The sequence below is a fragment of the Musa acuminata genome, chromosome BXJ1-4 (assembly GCF_036884655.1).
Source record: "Musa acuminata AAA Group cultivar baxijiao chromosome BXJ1-4, Cavendish_Baxijiao_AAA, whole genome shotgun sequence".
Taxonomy (NCBI): domain Eukaryota; kingdom Viridiplantae; phylum Streptophyta; class Magnoliopsida; order Zingiberales; family Musaceae; genus Musa; species Musa acuminata.
Window position 1 is genome coordinate 29,267,724 of NC_088330.1, and position 16,383 is coordinate 29,284,106.

The following is a 16,383-nucleotide window of genomic DNA, read 5'->3' on the forward strand; positions in this document are numbered from 1 at the left end:
AATATAAATATTATATTCTTCTTCTATTTTTATCTCTCTTTCTCCTCTTCCTCCTACTCAAAGGAAAGTATCAAAGAGACGACTGCGTAGGGTCAGAAATATGAGTCGGGGGCCATGGTCAATAATAGGGAACACCATCTTTGAGAGCTCCAACATTCACCAAGCAGCGAGCTTGCTTCACGCCAAGATCTGGTCCATCTGGGAAGGTCTGCTGAAAGCTGATCAATTCAATTTGTCCAAAGTTATCATCAAGTCAGATTCTCTAGTGGCCATTCTAATTTGTATAGGATCAGATCTGTTACATGGAGTGTGCGAAATGTATGTTGCTGATATCTTTCATCTGGGCAATAGGTTCGATGTTTTGAGTTTTGAGCATGTAAATAGGGACTCGAACATCGCTGCTCGCAACCTTGCTAACCACGTGAGGCTTTTTTTTGTTCTCCTCCAATCTCCGAGGAGAGCTGTATTTTTGGGGACGACTGATGTCTCATTTAAAATATTAAAAGTTTATTTAAAACTTAGAAAAATTAGAACGATTTATCCTATGAATCAATTTATAAAAATATTTATTATATCTTATCAAAGATATTATACAAAATATGATAAAAAGGATACGACCAAAAAAATATGAAAAATAGGAGCATCTCTTGTGAAAAGTCAAAAAAGAGAAAGAAATATTTCTGGGAAATTCGCCCTTTATTTTTTTCATCATAAAATGTATTACAGATTAGATGGACAAATCGCTTTATTGTATTAATCGACTCACAGAAATTAAATACATTAATTTTCTTTTATCATCATATTATTATGGCGGGATGAATCCTTCACCTGATTTTTCTTACCGTCCGACAGGCATCGGTTGGTGATCGGAGACGCAAACAGGACTAATAGGTGGGCCCGTCCGTTGCCACCTCGCCCCACCCGTCGCCTCCTTTACCGGTCAGGCAGGTAAGTAAGGAAGGATGTGATTCGTGTAGTGGAGGAGCCTTTTCTTACTTATTATATGATGGCAGCTTCCAAAATATATTATTCGTCTCCCAGCAACCAAAACCGACATTGGTGAATGCGCGAAAAAAATGCATCTGCACATCATCCTCGTAACTTCCATTTCATCCACCGGGCGCCGTTCTTTCAAGTTTGTCAACCCAAAGCCGCCAACTCCAAAATATTTCCGACCTCCTCCTCCGCTCACGGCCGCGGCGGAGGGGCAGGCGCATTGATCGATCCGACATTCCTGCCCTTTCCGACGACGATCGACCCGTCTACTACCACCATTTCCACCTCCACCACTGAGTCCCTCGCTGGAGGCACCGCTTCCAACCGTTGGCGCCGCTGCCGATCTTGCTTTTGTCTCGCCAAGAAACTAAGAGTTGTTCTGTTATTTGCGTCTAGATTCGTCTCAAAACCGTGGATCGCGTGTCTCATTGCCGAATCTGGGAGGTTCGGGGTGGAGATCTACGCAATGACGACAAGGAATCGGACGCCACTGTACAAGAAGTACCGCGACGCCTTACGAAGCGTTTGGGTGCCGATGGCCTCTTTTTCTCCCTCCCATGCTGGCCCTTCCTCATCTGCGTCGTCCTCTTCTTCGGCGGGGCGTGGTGGTCCGGTAATCGAAATGGTGAGCACTTCGCTTCTCCATCCCAATCGGTCTTATGCTCCCGTTAGCACGGAAGACCCGGGCAATTCCAGGTATGAATCAGGTTCCTGTTGAGCCAACTCCCTGTGATCTGCTGCTTTCTTATGTTACCTTTTGGATCCCATCCAGTATAATTTTACATTTTCCTCCTTTTTGATACATTGGCCCTGTTAGATCCCGCATTAATGGGTGTCTTGTGCACTGGGTTGCCCTTGCTTTCCTTTTTGATCCTTATTTTCCATATCATTTTGACGTTTCATGCATTTTTTCACATAATTTGCTGGATTTTAGATCCTCTGATGCTCCACATGAGTATTGGTAATCTATCTAACTTATACTTCAATTGCAGTCTTGCTTGGTTCATGGCTAGAAATATTCATAGATTAAACCAAGTCCTGCTGTACTGAAGTCCTCAAAATTTTAAACCAAGTGTCTGTTCCACCCTCCAAATTACACGCTTCCTTTACATGACTAGAAATATCATCATCATGTCATCCTTTTTACATTAATACTCGTTTTCCTATTTACTTCAATATTCCACATCACCTCATATATCAGCCTCTTGAGTATCGAGTACCTGTTCAATTTTTCCAGTGGCAATGTGAAACTATGTAATTAACATATCTACCAGCAACCATCACATTTACATTGTCTTGCAAAACGGCAAACAATTAAAAGGTTAATACTTTAGCCATATCAACCAATCAATTTCAATATGTTCTACTGATTCTAAATGTTTGCTTATGACGCAGATATATCTAACTTAAGCTTTACCGTTGTAGCATAGATTAGGATAATATCATTGTATGCCTTAGAGTCACCTTTCCAACGTCCACAACAAATAAAGCATCATATATATATGAAGGTACTAGCTAGCTTGGCTAGTAAAAATCCTGCCTTTACGACTTACTATTTGCACACACACAAAAAAAGAAAAGAAAAGAAAAGATAATCATGAAGATGCTTTTTGAAACACAAAATAGAGCAGTCAATATCTTGAGATAGACTATTCAAATTTTATTTCTGGTTATTGGCATAAAAACCCATTATACTATCTTATATGGTCAACACAAGGGTCTACAGCTATCACTTCCCATCACAACTATCATTGTTGGGAGGATGATGTGGGAAGGACTTCCATTATTGATTTTTCAATTTTGGACTAGATCATTGATTGAGAGTAAGCCTTGGCATCATGGTAAGGTTGCACCTTTGTGAGCTCAGTGATTAGAGTTTAAATTTCCTAGACTATTCAAATTTTATTTCTTGTCATTGGTATCAAAAACGATTATGCTGTCTTATATAGTCAATGCAACGGTCTACAGCTATCAGTGATCACATCACAACTATTGTTGTTGGGAGGATGTTTTGGGAATGACTTCGATTATTGATTTTCTAATTTTGAACTAGATCTTTGATTGAGACTAAGCCTTAGAATCATGGTAAGGTTGCTGCTTTATGATCTAGTGATTAGAGTTTTAATGACTAAATCATGAACTGCTTCATGTTGTTTCCATTAAAAACTATGAGCTCGTGGATCAATATTAAAAAGAAGACCAAGCCATTCCTCAGTTATTGATGTCATCAACATGAAATTATTGACTTAGCCATTAAAGTCAGCAAACAGCTTCCTTGATCCATTTGTAAAGTTGATGTGTCAAAGCTACTCTAGATTGTGGCTAATGCTGATTTCATAACAAGATTACTGAAATTAAAAGCTAACCAACATATTTAAGCCTCCAGTCATAAAATACTAGCAAACAACTTTGTAGGGAAATTTGTTATCAGAGTTGATGAATCATAGCTTCTGAAGTTTGTGACTAGTACTAATTCCATACCCATAGTCATCAACCACCTCACAATTGATGTTATCTTTGCAACCATAAACAAATCGTGTGAATCCACATGCACCATGAACTTCATCTTGGGTGGCATGAGTGAGATATTTCTGAGTCTGTGCTCCACTTGTTTGTGCCTGCACATTGAGAACATGAAATCCATATTGCCACCCTCATAGAGACATGCATTGTTGTCCATATCACTAGTGTGTTTGCAGAACTCATGAAGTGCAAAATCTCAGAGAGAAAATGTCTCATCATCTTATTGTTGCTCATCAATTGTGCCCAAAGAGTCAAATAACTGCAATGAGTAACCGTTTTCCTTGTTTTAATGGTCGGATGATGGACTTCAATATATGCTGTCACTGTCACAGTAATTGCCTATAGTCGGACCACTTCCTGGCAGTTAGCCTGCTCATCCAGCCTCGTCTTGCAGACAGCCTTGTTAGAAGATCCCTATTTGGAGTTGATCTCTGATCTTTTCCCTTGGTTCAAAAAGGAATATTTCATCGATAACTGGAAGGGAAATTTCATGTCAGTTTCGAAATGTTTATTCAGTCAGACCAAAATAAGAGTCTAAATCCGTAAACTTTTAGTTTCCATGGTGAGAGCACAAACCAATTTTGTTAGCTTTTCAGGATTCAAGTGGACGTAGAAGTCCCTTTGTGATTTTGTATCTTAATTATGATTGTAGCACCAGGTACCATGCCCAAGAAAACCAAGATGAATGGTTTTGCATCACTGTCCATAATGTTATAAAGTTCACAGGAACAGGTTAATTTGCACATATGCACTGGAATCATAGGATGACACAATACTTTGTTTTACTTCTTTAATAAGTAGTATTTCAAATTTTGAATACATGCCATCTTAGATTCATTGTTCCATGTTTTGCATCACTGTCCTTAGAATTTTTTGTATCCTAAATTTTGGAAAATCCAATTAGGTTTTAGGATTTTCTTGAATTACTGTATGTCCAGGAAAATACCGGCATGAGGTTGGCATGCCTTGAACAAAACCTGTTTGCACCATGAGATGACAAAATGGTGTTGTTGCAATTTCATATTTTCTCAATTGATTCTCATCTATTGTTCTTGTCATTAATAAGTTATTTTCGTTGCCTTATGCAGTAGAGGGCATATTATGGTTGGTTTACCTCCAGCATGGGTGGATCTTTCTGAAGAAATATCTGCAAATATGCAACGTGCTCGAACAAAAATATCAGAGTTAGTCAAAGTTCATGAGAAGGCCTTAATGCCTTCTTTTGGAGATGGAAAAGAAGACCAACTTGCAATTGAGGTTCTTACCCATGAAATAACAGATTTATTGAAGCGATCTGAGAAACGACTGATGAAGTTATCTCCTAGTGGGCCTTCTGAAGAGTCAAATGTTAGAAGGAATGTTCAGGTACGACCACATTTATTAGTTATCTGCTGTTTTGTTTCTGTACTCTGGCATCCTGTTTAACATTCTAGTTGAAAGCATTCATATCCAGCCAACATTTCTGTGAAAAAGCAAATGAAAAAAGGTTTTCATTTTCTGCATTATGAGTTGTAATATTTTTGCATAAGACTAGCTGGTTATCTCTATCATTTTTTTGATACCCATAAATGTCTCCTAAAGAGAAGTGTACCATTGTTGCAGAGATCACTTGCAACAGATCTTCAGAATCTCTCAATGCAGCTGCGAAAAAAGCAGTCAATTTATTTAAAGCGTCTCAGAGAGCAAAAGGAGGTTTGTTGAACTCCTGATATAAATAATATTTTGTTTGCCTTTTTTTTATGTTCAGTAATTCTTTAATAATTTTGTTCTGTTTTTTCTGCCTTTCAGGGTCAAGATGGCTTGGATTTTGATATGAATATAAATGGAACTATGTCTAACATGGAAGATGATGTATTTGTTGATGTGGTATACTTCTCTGCTCTTTTCCTTTTAGCTTTATGCTGTAATTAGAAGTTATATTATGCATCAACAGTCAGGGACTCAGTTTTGGTCCATCATGATGTTGTTTAACCTTTTTCGATTTAAATTCTAAAGTTGCTTCCTGAACCTAACCACATAATTAACAACTCATTTGATGACAGATGTAATGAAGTCCAGTAATGAATACTTGGGTATTCCACAGTCAAGTCGAAATAGGAAGAATATTAGGCATTCCTTGTGCTGATGTCATCAGTGATAGGGACAAAAGAATGGAGATTGATATCTATCTGCAAGATATTGTTTTATTCTCAGTTGCCCTAAGGGCTAAGTTTTATATGACCTCTAGTGATTCTACACAGTTTGTGTCTTTTATATATATAGCTATCAAGAAAGGATTCATAAGCGTAACCAAATTATCTGTGATGTACCTCATATATGATAGATTCTTCTGATATCTGTTTTTGTCACCAAATTCTTGGTTAAAACTGAACTTAGAGTGCAAAACTTTTCCTGAATCCCTGAAATATTTCTGGTTTTTAATTGATTGTTTCAGATTCTCATGTATTCCACAATATATACTTCCTATCTTCTTATTGACTAATATTTTATCTTTGGCTGCTTTGTGCAGGGCTTCAGTGAACATCAGATGTCTCAACTGAAAAGAAATGAGGCATTTACAAGAGAGAGGGAGAGAGAAATTGCACAGGTAAAACATTTAGTTCTAACTCCATCACAAGTTGGCACAGTTCCATATACCAGTTTTCCTGCTTATCCAATCGCCCTTATGATTGTTGTTGAATGACCTTGTCATTGGACTTTCATTTTGTAATTCAGGTTGTGGAATCAGTAAACGAACTTGCACAGATAATGAAGGATCTCTCTGTCCTTGTGATAGATCAGGTATTTCTTAAAACATGAGTCAGACATGGTTCCCATTCTTTGTCAGTGAAATTTGAAATGGCTTTTCTAATCAGGGAACAATCATTGATCGAATCGAGTATAATATTCAGAATGTCGCATCCACAGTGGAAGAGGGCTACAAGCAGTTACAGAAGGTTCTTTCTCTGTGTGTGTGTGTGTGATAATGACATTAACAAGACAAGATTTCAACATAACACAATATTCTTTTTTGGTGATACCAATAGAGCTTTTTTTCTTGACCATTAAAACTGCAACCTCAATATCTAGGTGTAAGTGTAGTTTTCTTACAAACAAAAGAGGGGCTACCTATTCGTTACTTAACAGTCTGCTCTTTTTTCTTTGTTTGTACTTTGCATCTAGCTTAGTGTAGTTATAATTACGTGGGAATTTTTTTGACTAACAGGCAGAGAGAACACAGAGAAAAGGAGGAATGGTTATGTGTGCTACCATCCTTGTGATAATGTGCTTCGTTATGCTAGTCCTCCTAGTACTAAAGGAGATATTCTTCTGACAAAGACAACTCTGAAAAGATGAATATCCCAAAAGATCAGCAACCATGGTAAAGGATGTCATGCTTGAGGCACTGGGATGGTTTCTTATATGAGTTTACAGCAGGCTCATGCAGTTCTCCTCGTTAGACAATTTTACTGGTGATCTCCAATTTTATAATTCACTGATTCTTTTTTGAAAGAAGTGAAGATCTCCAAGATTACAGAAGGCTCATACAGTTCTCGACACTAGACAATTGTACATGTGATCTCCAATTTTCTAATTCACTGTTTCTTTTTTTGAAAGCAATGAATTGGATGATCTTGATTCATTGTTTTTTTTTTTCTTCTTTATTGAATACATATTAAAAAAAAAAAGAGGAGCAATGGTAGTTTTGTTCCTGTAGATTATTCAGAAGTTAAAGAGTTAGAATTCATCTTTGTTTATGATCTAAGGGGGGTCCCCTTTTTTGCTGAATTGGATGGCAAAGGGTTTCAGTTTGTAATAATGGTTCTTTCATTATTTTTTCACTGTAACTGAAGCTGCAATTGCATCGATCATGTTCGAGGTTGTGGCTCAGCCAAGTCTCTTCATGTGGCAATGAAACGACTGACTTGTTGAAGCGCCATCGCTTCATAGGAATTGGACAAATCATTTTGTTCTTGATTCAAGAAATTTCGCATATTGGTAACAGTAGTCATTGAATAGGTCCAAATAATGATTTCATCATAGTAAGATGTCAATATACTACAAACATTTCATCAACAAACCCATGCATTGGATGTGGGTTTTCTTTTTTCCATTAATTAAAATGATAAATCTAAATTAGAAATTTCAAATTGAAAGTACAAAGTTAAAAAGTGAGCCACCGAGGATACTGAATGGAAAAAGAGAAATAATGTTTTATACACATTAAAACTATTTTTTTTGGAGAATAGCTATGTCTCCGACATTAGGACATTAGGAATTTGTTGGGCACACAGTTTATTGCTTCAACCCATAGTCTACTTTTCTTTTTAACCTAAACCTAGATTTAATAAAGGGGGTATGGTGGTTACAAAATAGAAGTAGAAAATTGCAACAGCAATGCGATTCAAAAAGAGGAGCAAAGGGCAAAAAAATAAAAGATGACAAAGATAACGCAGAAGTTATTCTCAATCATCCAAACAATATTCTTATCTCAGGTTAGATCAGATCTATAACAGAGTTACTTGTTTGGACAAAAGACTCTAAAATTTATACATTCATTATTTTTATAGTAGATTTTCTTTGGCTTGCCTCGTGGTTTTTTACCCTTCAAGTTAGAGAGATTTTTCATGTAAATCTTGGTATCACATTTGATTATAATTTTTATTTAATTTCGCTATGTATAATGATCTGCTTATATTTATTAGAATTAACTTTCACTTTATTTTAAAAAAGTTTTATATTCATAAGTGCTCACGCTTCATGTGTAGAATGAAAACAGTATTTTTTACACTCTTCTATATATTCTTTCAAATGATTGAGACAACTTCTAATAGAATATAGAATCTTACCAATAGTCTCTTAGATCTAGAACGATAGAATCTTACCATTACACTGTTCTCGGACAAAATGGCCAATGTATCACCTTAAGGAGTTTGTTACATGCAAGCAGCAAGGGATAAAAGATATGTCCACATAACATATAACAAAATAACAAATTCGAAGAAAATAACCAAAGAGAAACAACCATTTTGAATAAGATATACATATCACGATAAACAATAGATACGAATCAATGGTCTAATGAAAAATGATTCTTAAAGAAACTTAAGGTTTTATGGTTAAATTGAAAAAAAAAATTATATTTTGCTGTTTGTGGGTATTTTTAGACACCTTTAGTTATTTTTTCTCATTGCCTCCTGCCCAACATCAAAATGAACCTCATCGACCTCAATTCATCTCTTTTTCACCATAGTAATTTGTCCTTGTTGTAAGCCTTACTAGGATGAGTAAGTATTTAAGAAGCCTTATCGAAGGATTAAGAATTCAACTAAGTTGTATTTAAGATGCTATACGTCTTAATGTGCCCTCAACTTTTAGTAAAGACAAAGAGATGTGATAAGATTTATGAGAGATTCAAATTTAGTTTGAATTAAATCAAGAAGAGATATTCTTTATATTTATTTTTTTTATATTGAAGAATATAATTTTCTTTGTAAATCTAAGCAAGGGTTGCCAAACTATGCAAATGTTCTGTTGGTTTCTAGTTTTTTCTTTGTTTATTAATATCCAATGACATGTAATTTTAATCATTTTTTTTTATAAGTAGCCAATCAATATAGATGTTATTAACTTCCTTAAACACATATAAGATTTATACACCCATAAATTTATCCAACCACAAGAAATCATTTTGCAAATCATTATTTTTTATTAGAGATGATAAAGTAGAGTTTGAGTCAAATTCCAATTCGGCCCAATTAAATTTTCAATCAAACTCTAATTTCATCTTGATTAAACTAAGCAAGGACCAAGTCTCACTCAAATTTGACTCAAATCAAGTTTCGATCGAAGTCCAATTTTGCTCAACCCAACTTCGACTCAAACTTCGATTCAAATCTAATGTGACTAGACTCAACTCAAACTTAATCAAATCCAAGGGTCGTTCCAACTAAAATAGATCCATCTCCAAGTTCCAAAGGTATTAGGACTCTTCATATCCTAAAGGTATTAAGACTCTCAAAGATATACCAAGACCTCCACTATAAACGAGGGAGAAGAGCCTCATCTAAAGCATCTCCCAAGCATCTAAGTCATGCTCTATTTTGAGAAGCTAACTGACCCTAGGTTAAGAGGAGTGAGAGAAAGACAAGAAGTGGCTTGCAAGATCAATAGTCTTTCTTCTTGCCTATAGCCACCTTACTACGTAGATCTTTCCAACTTGTTGTTAGCTTTAATAACTTCAAAATAGGCCTTTAGTAGGAGCAAAAAGAAGAAGAGAAACCAAAAGATAACCAAATCCAAATCTCAAGCTAAAAGAGCATATTCAAGTTAGATCAAGCCTCACTTATATTTGGCTTAAATCGAGTTCGGATTAAAGTCCAATTCACCTCAACCCAACTTTGACTTAATCCAACTTTGACTTGAACTCTAATTCAAATCCAATATGACTGGACCCAACTCGAGCTTAAATCAAATTCATAGATGTCAAATCTAACTGGAATATGTCTAGCTCTATATCCTAAAGGCATTAGAACTCTCCAAGTCCTAACCTTGCAAGGATTATACTCTTAAGAGGAGAGGTCCATCTAAAGCATCTCTAAAGAATCCAAATCATGTCCCCTTTTGAGAGGTCAAGCAACCCTAGGCTAAGAGGAGAGGAGAGAAAGAAAGGAAGCGGTTTGCAAGATTAGTAGCCCTTCTTCCTACTTACATCTACCTTATTATAGAGATCTTTTATAAATTACTATTAGACTAAATAGCTTCTAAAGATGCCTTTGGCAGCAACAAGAAAAAGCAGAAGAAAAAATGCAAGTATATTTATAGTAGTTCATTCTTCTTGACCTATATCTACTTCTAATTTCTTTTCCCTCGTCATTAGCTTTTATTACCAATCTTGCTTCCAACAGGTAAATATCAATGACCCTTGTTATATCTTTCTTGGACTTGGAGAGAACCCTTATACTCACTCTTTTATAAGAGACATATCATCTCTTACCACTTAGTATCATAACTAAATTTAAGAGGAAGGAAGAGACTTAAACAATGCTTAAAAGAGAGTTATGATACTTCACAAACTTAAAAATAAATGCTTCATCGACCAAGCCCGAGTGTGATAATTATAGGCCCTAAAAAGTTTTAAAAATAAAATAAAAAATTAAATCCCTAAATTTTTAGATACGAGTGGTACTGCCATAAATATTGAGAGGTATTATCATTATAACTTTTGATGAGCTACAAATTTGGATTCAATAAATTTATCATCATAAAATTTAAATTCTAAGTGATACCATCACCACCCTAAGTGGTACTACCACTATTATAGTTAGAAAGGTTGATAAAGCATAAATAATATTTGTCAATTGACATAAGCAGTACCATCACCTAGGCCTAGTGATACCATTGCCCCTGACTAGTTTAGGCGATTAGTTTGGCCTTCTAATATACACAGTTCAGTCAAACTTCAAGCCTAATGGCTTTCATGATAAGTTATGTTTGTTTTAAACCAATATTGGCTCCAATTAATATAAATAATCTTGATTAAGGCCTTGACAAATCAACTACTCATCTGATATATCTTTGAAGCATTCAGCATATTATTTACTCTTTTGGCATGTCATATGATCTTTTGATACTTCGTTCAAACCTTTGACACATCACTTTATTTCCTAGCATATCACCTAAATCCTTTAGTATATCGGGTCACTACGATATCTGATTTTTTGACATGATATTTGATCATTCTAACATGATGCCCAAACCTTTAGTATGAAGTTTATTTTTTAGCATATCAATCAATTCTCTAGCTCAACGTCAAATTTTTTGCATGATAATCTTCCAATACAACGTTCAACTCTTCTACTCGATATTTAACTCTTCGGTGGCATGAGTCTATGATTAAAATATTTTCTACATCATTTTTTTTTGAACGTATATTAATTTATCAAATTCATTAATTAATTTTGTTATCAAAATCCATGTTCTAATAGGGGGTTAGGGTGAGAATGATCTTTTGAGGGAAGAAGAGTTTGTTGAAGGGGATTAGGGTAGATGGAGGTCATCTGGGATCGAGTATGAGTGAATAGATAAAGGATTTAGGGTTTTAGAATAACTTAGAGAGTTTCAGGTCAGATTCAAGTTACTAGTAATAATAATGCCAACCTCAAGTGGTGCTACTACTAGTATGTAGTATTTTGGTGATGGTATCACTAGATCCAATGGTGCTATTGTCAGATGTTGTCCTCCTCTCCTCCTGCCATCTACTATCCTAGTTAAGGACATATACCATTATTCAATAAAATTTACTAGGCCTAATTCCCTTATGATAAAATTAAATCGTTCTTCACTTAAGAATTTTATAAAGATATCTAATAATTGATGTTTTGTGTCAAAAGTTCAATGATATGTATGATTACTAATATAATCACTAATGTCTAATATCAATATGTTTGTCAAAGAGTGTTGAATAGATTTTTTTGTTAAACAAATTATACTAGTGTTATCATATTTTATAAAGATATTTTTCAAATAAACTTCATAATCTTCTAAAGTGTACTTCATTTAAATCACCTATGCATATTATACACCTATCACAACATATTTTGCTTCAACTATATATAGTGTGATAGAATTTTATTTCTTAGATGACCAAGAAACAAGTGTATGATGTAGGAATTTATAAGTTACAAAGGTATTTTTTTCTATTTATTCTATATGCTACAAAGTCACCATCAACATAAACAATTAAATAAAAATTATCATATTCAAGATACCTAGTCCTAAGGATGGTATTCCTTTTAAGGATTTTAAAAAAAAATTATGACTTTAAAGTGGACTAGTTTAGAATTTGATTAAAACCTAGAATAAAGACTTACATTGAACATAATAATTAGTAGTAGTAAGGTATAATAAATTTTCTATCATTCTTTCATAGATCTATTGATTAAAGCATTTTCCTTCATTATTTAAATTTAGTTTTATGAAAAAACTCATTATAGTAATGATGGTCTTAGAGTTTTCTATGTTAAATCATCTTGAATATACTTAGTTTGATTAATGAAAATTTTAACATTTAATTATTTAATTTATAATCCTAAGTCACCCATTAACCTTATATCAAACTCTTGATTCATACTCTTAATAAAAGACTATATAATGATTCATTATTTAAATAAAAAATAATATGATCGACATAAATTTAAATGATAAGAATATCATTATTCAAATGTCTAATAAATAATATGGCATTGACCTTATCTTTTAAAAATTTATTTTGAATTAAAAAAGAGTTAAGTCTCTTATACTAAGTGCTTGAGGCTTGATTTAACTTGTAAAGCATCTTGGAAAATTTATAAATATAAGTTGAATAAAGATTATTTTCAAATCTAAGTGGTTGTTCAACAAAAACTTCTTTCAAAATAAAATCAATTTAGAAAAATACTTTTAATATCCATTTGAATTTTTTTTATAGAAAATATGTTCATTGTGTTTACTCATATTCTTTTAAGAGATATAATTATTTTAAACTAGTTTGGATTCTAAAATGAACGTTCGATGCTTTAAATCCAAAAGGCAAGAAAGATAATTCTAATCTTGAAAGACCTAAAGCTAAATGAATACCAAAATCAATGTTTTCTTTTTTGTAGATATATTTTTCAAAAAAAAGTTAGAAGCACAAGATAATACCTTGAAAATGAAAGCTCAAAACACAGTATTAAAAATCCTAACTCAATTAAGGATATGTCACATTTAGTGAAGATACCCAAGGAAAATATATTAGTATCTGTAATACATCCAACCTTATTATATAGCATTAAATACCTAGAAATGCAAGAACTAACTATATTATATAGAGATTTGCCTCTAAGTACAAATTATTAAAAAACAATTGATAGTATATCACTAAGCTTGTTAGTTGTAGCTTTGTTAAAGACAACATAAATAATTAAATTAGGAAATAAACACATCTTGTAGGTGATATGTTTGATCCACTAAATGAAAAGATTCACTAGTAAAATGAAAAAAAATTAAAATGAAAAGATTTTTAAATTTCATCATAGATGAAGTTGATAATATTACTTTTGGTATTCTTTGCAATGAAACATGGATTCACTAGTACCTCCTCTCTCCAAGAATCCCCCGAATATATATATCTTAAAGTGTTCAAATGTAAATATTTTATGTTTAAGATTATGTTAAAAATTTATATTTTCAATCTTAAGAAAATTTTGATGGTAAAAGAGATGATTCATATATTTGATATATTTAATTTCATGGCATAAGAGACATTCTGACGATGAAATAAGTGAGAGAAGATAAAAGGGAGAGAAGATGTGACTAAATGTAATGATGAACAAATAATATGATATTTAAAATATTAGTATGTTTGCAAAATTATATTTAAGTTATATTTCACTTGATAATATCTTTTACTTATACAATTTAATACTGATGTCATTAGATTAAATTTTATATTTTTTAAAAAAGATATGTATCTTATACTTGTGACATGTAAATAGGTAAAGCCTTTTAAACCCTTGGTTGTTATTATCAAAAAGGAAAAAATTGTTATCTTAAATTTTGATAATAAAATTAATTGATAAATTTGATAAACTAATATTAAGGAATATGAAAAATACTTCAACCATGGATTAGGACAACCAAGGGATAAATGTCAAGCTAGAGAGCCGAATGTTATCTTGAAAGATTATCGTATTGAAGATTGAACTTCCTGATAGAGGTTTGGGCTTTATGTCAAAGGATTAGATATCATGCTAAAAAATCAAATGTCATAATAAAGTTATGTTAAAGGATTGGGTAATGTGTCGAAGGGTATAATGACATACAAGAGGTTCAAATAAAAAGTCAGAAGATTAGATGGCATGTAAGAAGAGTTGATAACGTGTCAAATGTTTTAACAAAGTGCTAAAAAAATGTTTGCTAATTTGAAGCCTTATTTGAAGATGATTTTGAGTTACAATTGGGCTTTAATTAAGTTAAATTTATCCTATGTTAGATTAAGGTCAAAGTAGACTAAATTCGGATTGGATTTAGGTTAAGCCAAATGAGTGTATGGGAGGTGGTACTACCGAGAGGTGTGTGGGTACTACCCAAAGGTAGTAGTATCATCTAGTCTAGACGGTGATATTGCCCAGGACAACGAATGACCTAACCGATATTATTTTAGTATGTCGACGATAGTGCCACTAGTACCCTTGATTTGATATTTTTTTTTAAGAGTTGTTCCATAAGCTCTTTGGGTACTAAAATAATTCTTGAGTTTTAAAGTGTTGAAATGCTCTCTTGAAACCTTGCTTAGTTTCACCTTCTTGAATTTTTAGTTGAGTTATTAAGTTTAAAAGGAGAGATTCTTAAGAGTGATTAAGTGTCATTCTTAAGAGTGGTTTTCTCCTAAGCCTTAGAAGGGAGAAGATTATAAAGGATCATTGATCTTCATTGACTTTGAGAAAAGATAAATCAAGAGTGGACGTAAGTCAGGATAACCGAACCACTTTAAATTGATTTAACTCTCTATTTTTACTTACTTTCCTATTCATGCCTATTTCTTGGTTGAATTAGTTTTCAATACTTATCTCTTTTTTTATTTTTATTAAAATTGAATGTTCTAAAAGTTTACAATAATACTCCATCAATCCTAACAAATTCCACCCTTAATTGTTTGAGCCTTGGTAGTATCGAGGTTAGAGGATTTGATAAAGGGTCATTTGATGCCATTGGCCTTAAGTCCTCAGGGTTCAATCGAGATGATCTAATAAAATTTCCTTGAGGCGTCTTGGTCGACTCTCATTTTAGTATCTATCAAGTCAAATTTTGTTTGTCCAAGATGGAAGCTAATTTGGATTCAATCTGATTTTATTTCTCAAGCTGTCCTCAAGTTAAACTTCATTGATCCTCTTCTTGTTAAACTATGTCGGGCACTCTCTATAATACCCCTCTGATGCTTAATTTAGTAGACTAATCTTATAGGTTTGATGTATTCCAAGTTCAAGATTGTCTCTTGGGATGTAGCTAAGGGACCCCTTTTATAATGGGTTATTGGAGTCATTACCTTCCAATGGCATGCTCGCTTATGGGAATGTATTGCACTACTCTCAAGTATAATTGTCGTTGACGTGCATTAAGTCTAGGATGATGTAGTGCTTTGGACACATGGTGAACTTTGGTTGGTGGAGAGTGATTGGTTGGTGGGACAAGATGGGTTGATCATAAGGCACCAAAGTGTGTTGATCATAAGGCACCAAAGTGGTTAGCTATATAGCACTGTCATGTGGTACTAAAGTATCAATCGGATAGTATCGAGAGGTTGGCCGCGTGACAATGAGGTATCAACCAAGTGGTGTTGAGGGGTTGATCACTCAAAGCTAAGGTGACAACCATATATAATGCTGAAACATCGATCACATCGCACTAAGGCGTTGATCATATGACACTTATTGATCACATAATATTAAGGTATGTTCAGATCATTTCATACTTATCAATACTTATGCCAAATCCATATACAATCATATATCTTGCACAAAGATGAACTCCAGCCATTAAGAGATGCTTGCTTATTAGTACACATTTTTAAAAAAATACGGCCTAAGCTAGAAGGAACATGCCAAGAGCTTTAGATGATATATTGCTTGCGAGACTTGCTGGGTGGAGGCTGAACAGTATGAAGAATTTTGGCATTAGACTAATTTGTTCTTAATTGTTTAACATATTAACTTCACATGATTTTAGCAACGTTTTGGGGACTATATTTCAGATCTATGAGTCTCGCAGGGTGGAGGCTGAACAGTATGAAGAATTTTGTTTTATAATGTAATATGTTCATTAAATAAATTACACGATGAAAAAATCATGCATTTCATAATGTCA

The 16,383-nt window shown here is 33.6% G+C and overlaps 1 protein-coding gene across 1 annotated transcript; it reads left to right on the forward strand.

Annotated features, from left to right (window-relative positions):
- The first annotated feature begins 1,050 nt into the window (after nucleotides 1-1,050).
- LOC135672500 (syntaxin-43-like) lies at nucleotides 1,051-7,402 on the forward strand. Its single transcript, XM_065180977.1, has 8 exons — nucleotides 1,051-1,692; nucleotides 4,608-4,884; nucleotides 5,122-5,211; nucleotides 5,308-5,385; nucleotides 6,029-6,106; nucleotides 6,235-6,300; nucleotides 6,375-6,455; nucleotides 6,725-7,402. The coding sequence occupies exons 1-8, from the start codon at nucleotides 1,064-1,066 to the stop codon at nucleotides 6,830-6,832; spliced, it is 1,407 nt and encodes a 468-aa protein (XP_065037049.1). The 5' UTR covers nucleotides 1,051-1,063; the 3' UTR covers nucleotides 6,833-7,402.
- Nucleotides 7,403-16,383: the final 8,981 nt, after the last annotated feature.

Coding starts and splice junctions, on each gene's coding strand:
- LOC135672500 (XM_065180977.1), top strand. CDS start 1,064: ATGCGCGAAAAAAATGCATCTGCACATCATCCTCGTAACTTCCATTTC. Junction 1,693..4,607: donor GAAGACCCGGGCAATTCCAG/GTATGAATCAGG, acceptor TGCCTTATGCAG/TAGAGGGCATATTATGGTTG. Junction 4,885..5,121: donor ATGTTAGAAGGAATGTTCAG/GTACGACCACAT, acceptor CCATTGTTGCAG/AGATCACTTGCAACAGATCT.